This window comes from Perkinsus marinus (assembly GCF_000006405.1).
Source record: "Perkinsus marinus ATCC 50983 genomic scaffold scf_1104296929700, whole genome shotgun sequence".
Lineage (NCBI taxonomy): Eukaryota > Perkinsozoa > Perkinsida > Perkinsidae > Perkinsus > Perkinsus marinus.
The window spans coordinates 1-1394 of record NW_003216357.1 but is presented as its reverse complement, the minus strand read 5'-3'; the positions used below and the strand labels follow the sequence as shown (position 1 = coordinate 1394).

General features: G+C 39.0%; 1 protein-coding gene across 1 annotated transcript; it reads left to right on the top strand.

Annotated features, from left to right (window-relative positions):
* Nucleotides 1-719: 719 nt before the first annotated feature.
* Pmar_PMAR001956 (hypothetical protein) lies at nucleotides 720-1130 on the top strand (the record flags this gene model as incomplete). The annotated part of the gene is made up of 2 exons (XM_002787243.1): nucleotides 720-773; nucleotides 906-1130. The coding sequence occupies 2 exons, from the start codon at nucleotides 720-722 to the stop codon at nucleotides 1128-1130; spliced, it is 279 nt and encodes a 92-aa protein (XP_002787289.1).
* Nucleotides 1131-1394: the final 264 nt, after the last annotated feature.

The following is a 1394-nucleotide window of genomic DNA, read 5'->3' as shown; positions in this document are numbered from 1 at the left end:
CGGTTTTGCCACAATGGATTTCAGGGGCTCATTTAAATGTTCAAGTACATATCTAACAACTATATCTCATATACACTTAACTCCTACTCAACATTTTATATAATTAGTCAGTGTTGAGCAACGCAAGCGACCACCTTTCCAAGTTAGCTTTTTCTACTCAAAAAGCTGGACCTCTGATACACGCTCTGCTGTGACATCCTGAAGACTTATTATGTCTCTTATGAAGTGTCACCAAATCGTACAGCTCTTCCTGCAGGAAGCTTCGCTATATCGAGGTTCATATGATGGCTTATATCGAGCTCGACGAGCTATATAAGCTTCGTCGAGATCGAAACTTCACTATATCAGTCAAGCGGCTAGGGAAGCCTCGTTGTCTAGGTGACTATCACATATAAATTTACCGAGAACTTATTCCATATCATACATCCAAATATTGAAACATGTTGCGTTCACTAATTTTCCTTCACTAAGTAGTTCATCGAGGGGAGACGGGAGAACCTAGCTCGGGAATAAACAATTCATCCAACGCTTTTTATCGTGCTTGCTCCCAACATATCCAAGAAGTTTCATGTTGAGGACCAATCGATATAACACCATTGTCCGTAAACACAAGCACACATCAGCCTTGACTCTAACATCCTCTTTTTTCTTGTCCCCGCCCTCCAAAAGGTTGGATCTCAACTCTAGCTTCTCTTCTCCCAACGTATCCAAAAACTTTCATGTTGAGGACCAATCAACGAAGCGTCTATGATAATGTGGAATTGCAGGAGAAAGTAATAGTCTATCGTTCCTCTCGCTCTTCTTGTTATTGTTATCGTTGTTGTCGTTGTCGTTGTTGTTGTTGTTGTTGTCGTTGTTGTTGTCGTTTTTGTTGATGTTGGTAAGCATCATAATATGTATTATAGATAATACGATTAGAAGCAGAAGTATCGGAACTATCACAAACAGCTTGTTCATTATCATCAAGAGTTGAGGAGTTGGATAATACCAAATGTGCTCTACAAGAAGCTCAAGACTTAGCCCAGAGTGTTATAACTATGCATGATACTATACATATCTGTAAAGAGGCACTAGCTACTAATAACATTGATGATGCTGCTAAAGCAATAGCCCGGATTAGAGAGGTATAATGATACAGTATTTGTTGGTGCGATCGTTACTACTATAATAGATAAGACGTATGTATCCTGATATATACAAGGTATGTGATAATGCAAGTCTTAAAGAGGCTAAGAGACTTGAAGATGAGGTAGTAGTAGGCTACTCATACTGTTACTGGGGGGGGCCTAGTATATGATAATGATCATAGGTATGTTCATTAGTACGTAAAGCGTTTGATAATGCTATTATAAGTGGAGATAAGGATGGTGTTAGTAAATGTGGTAGGTTATTCT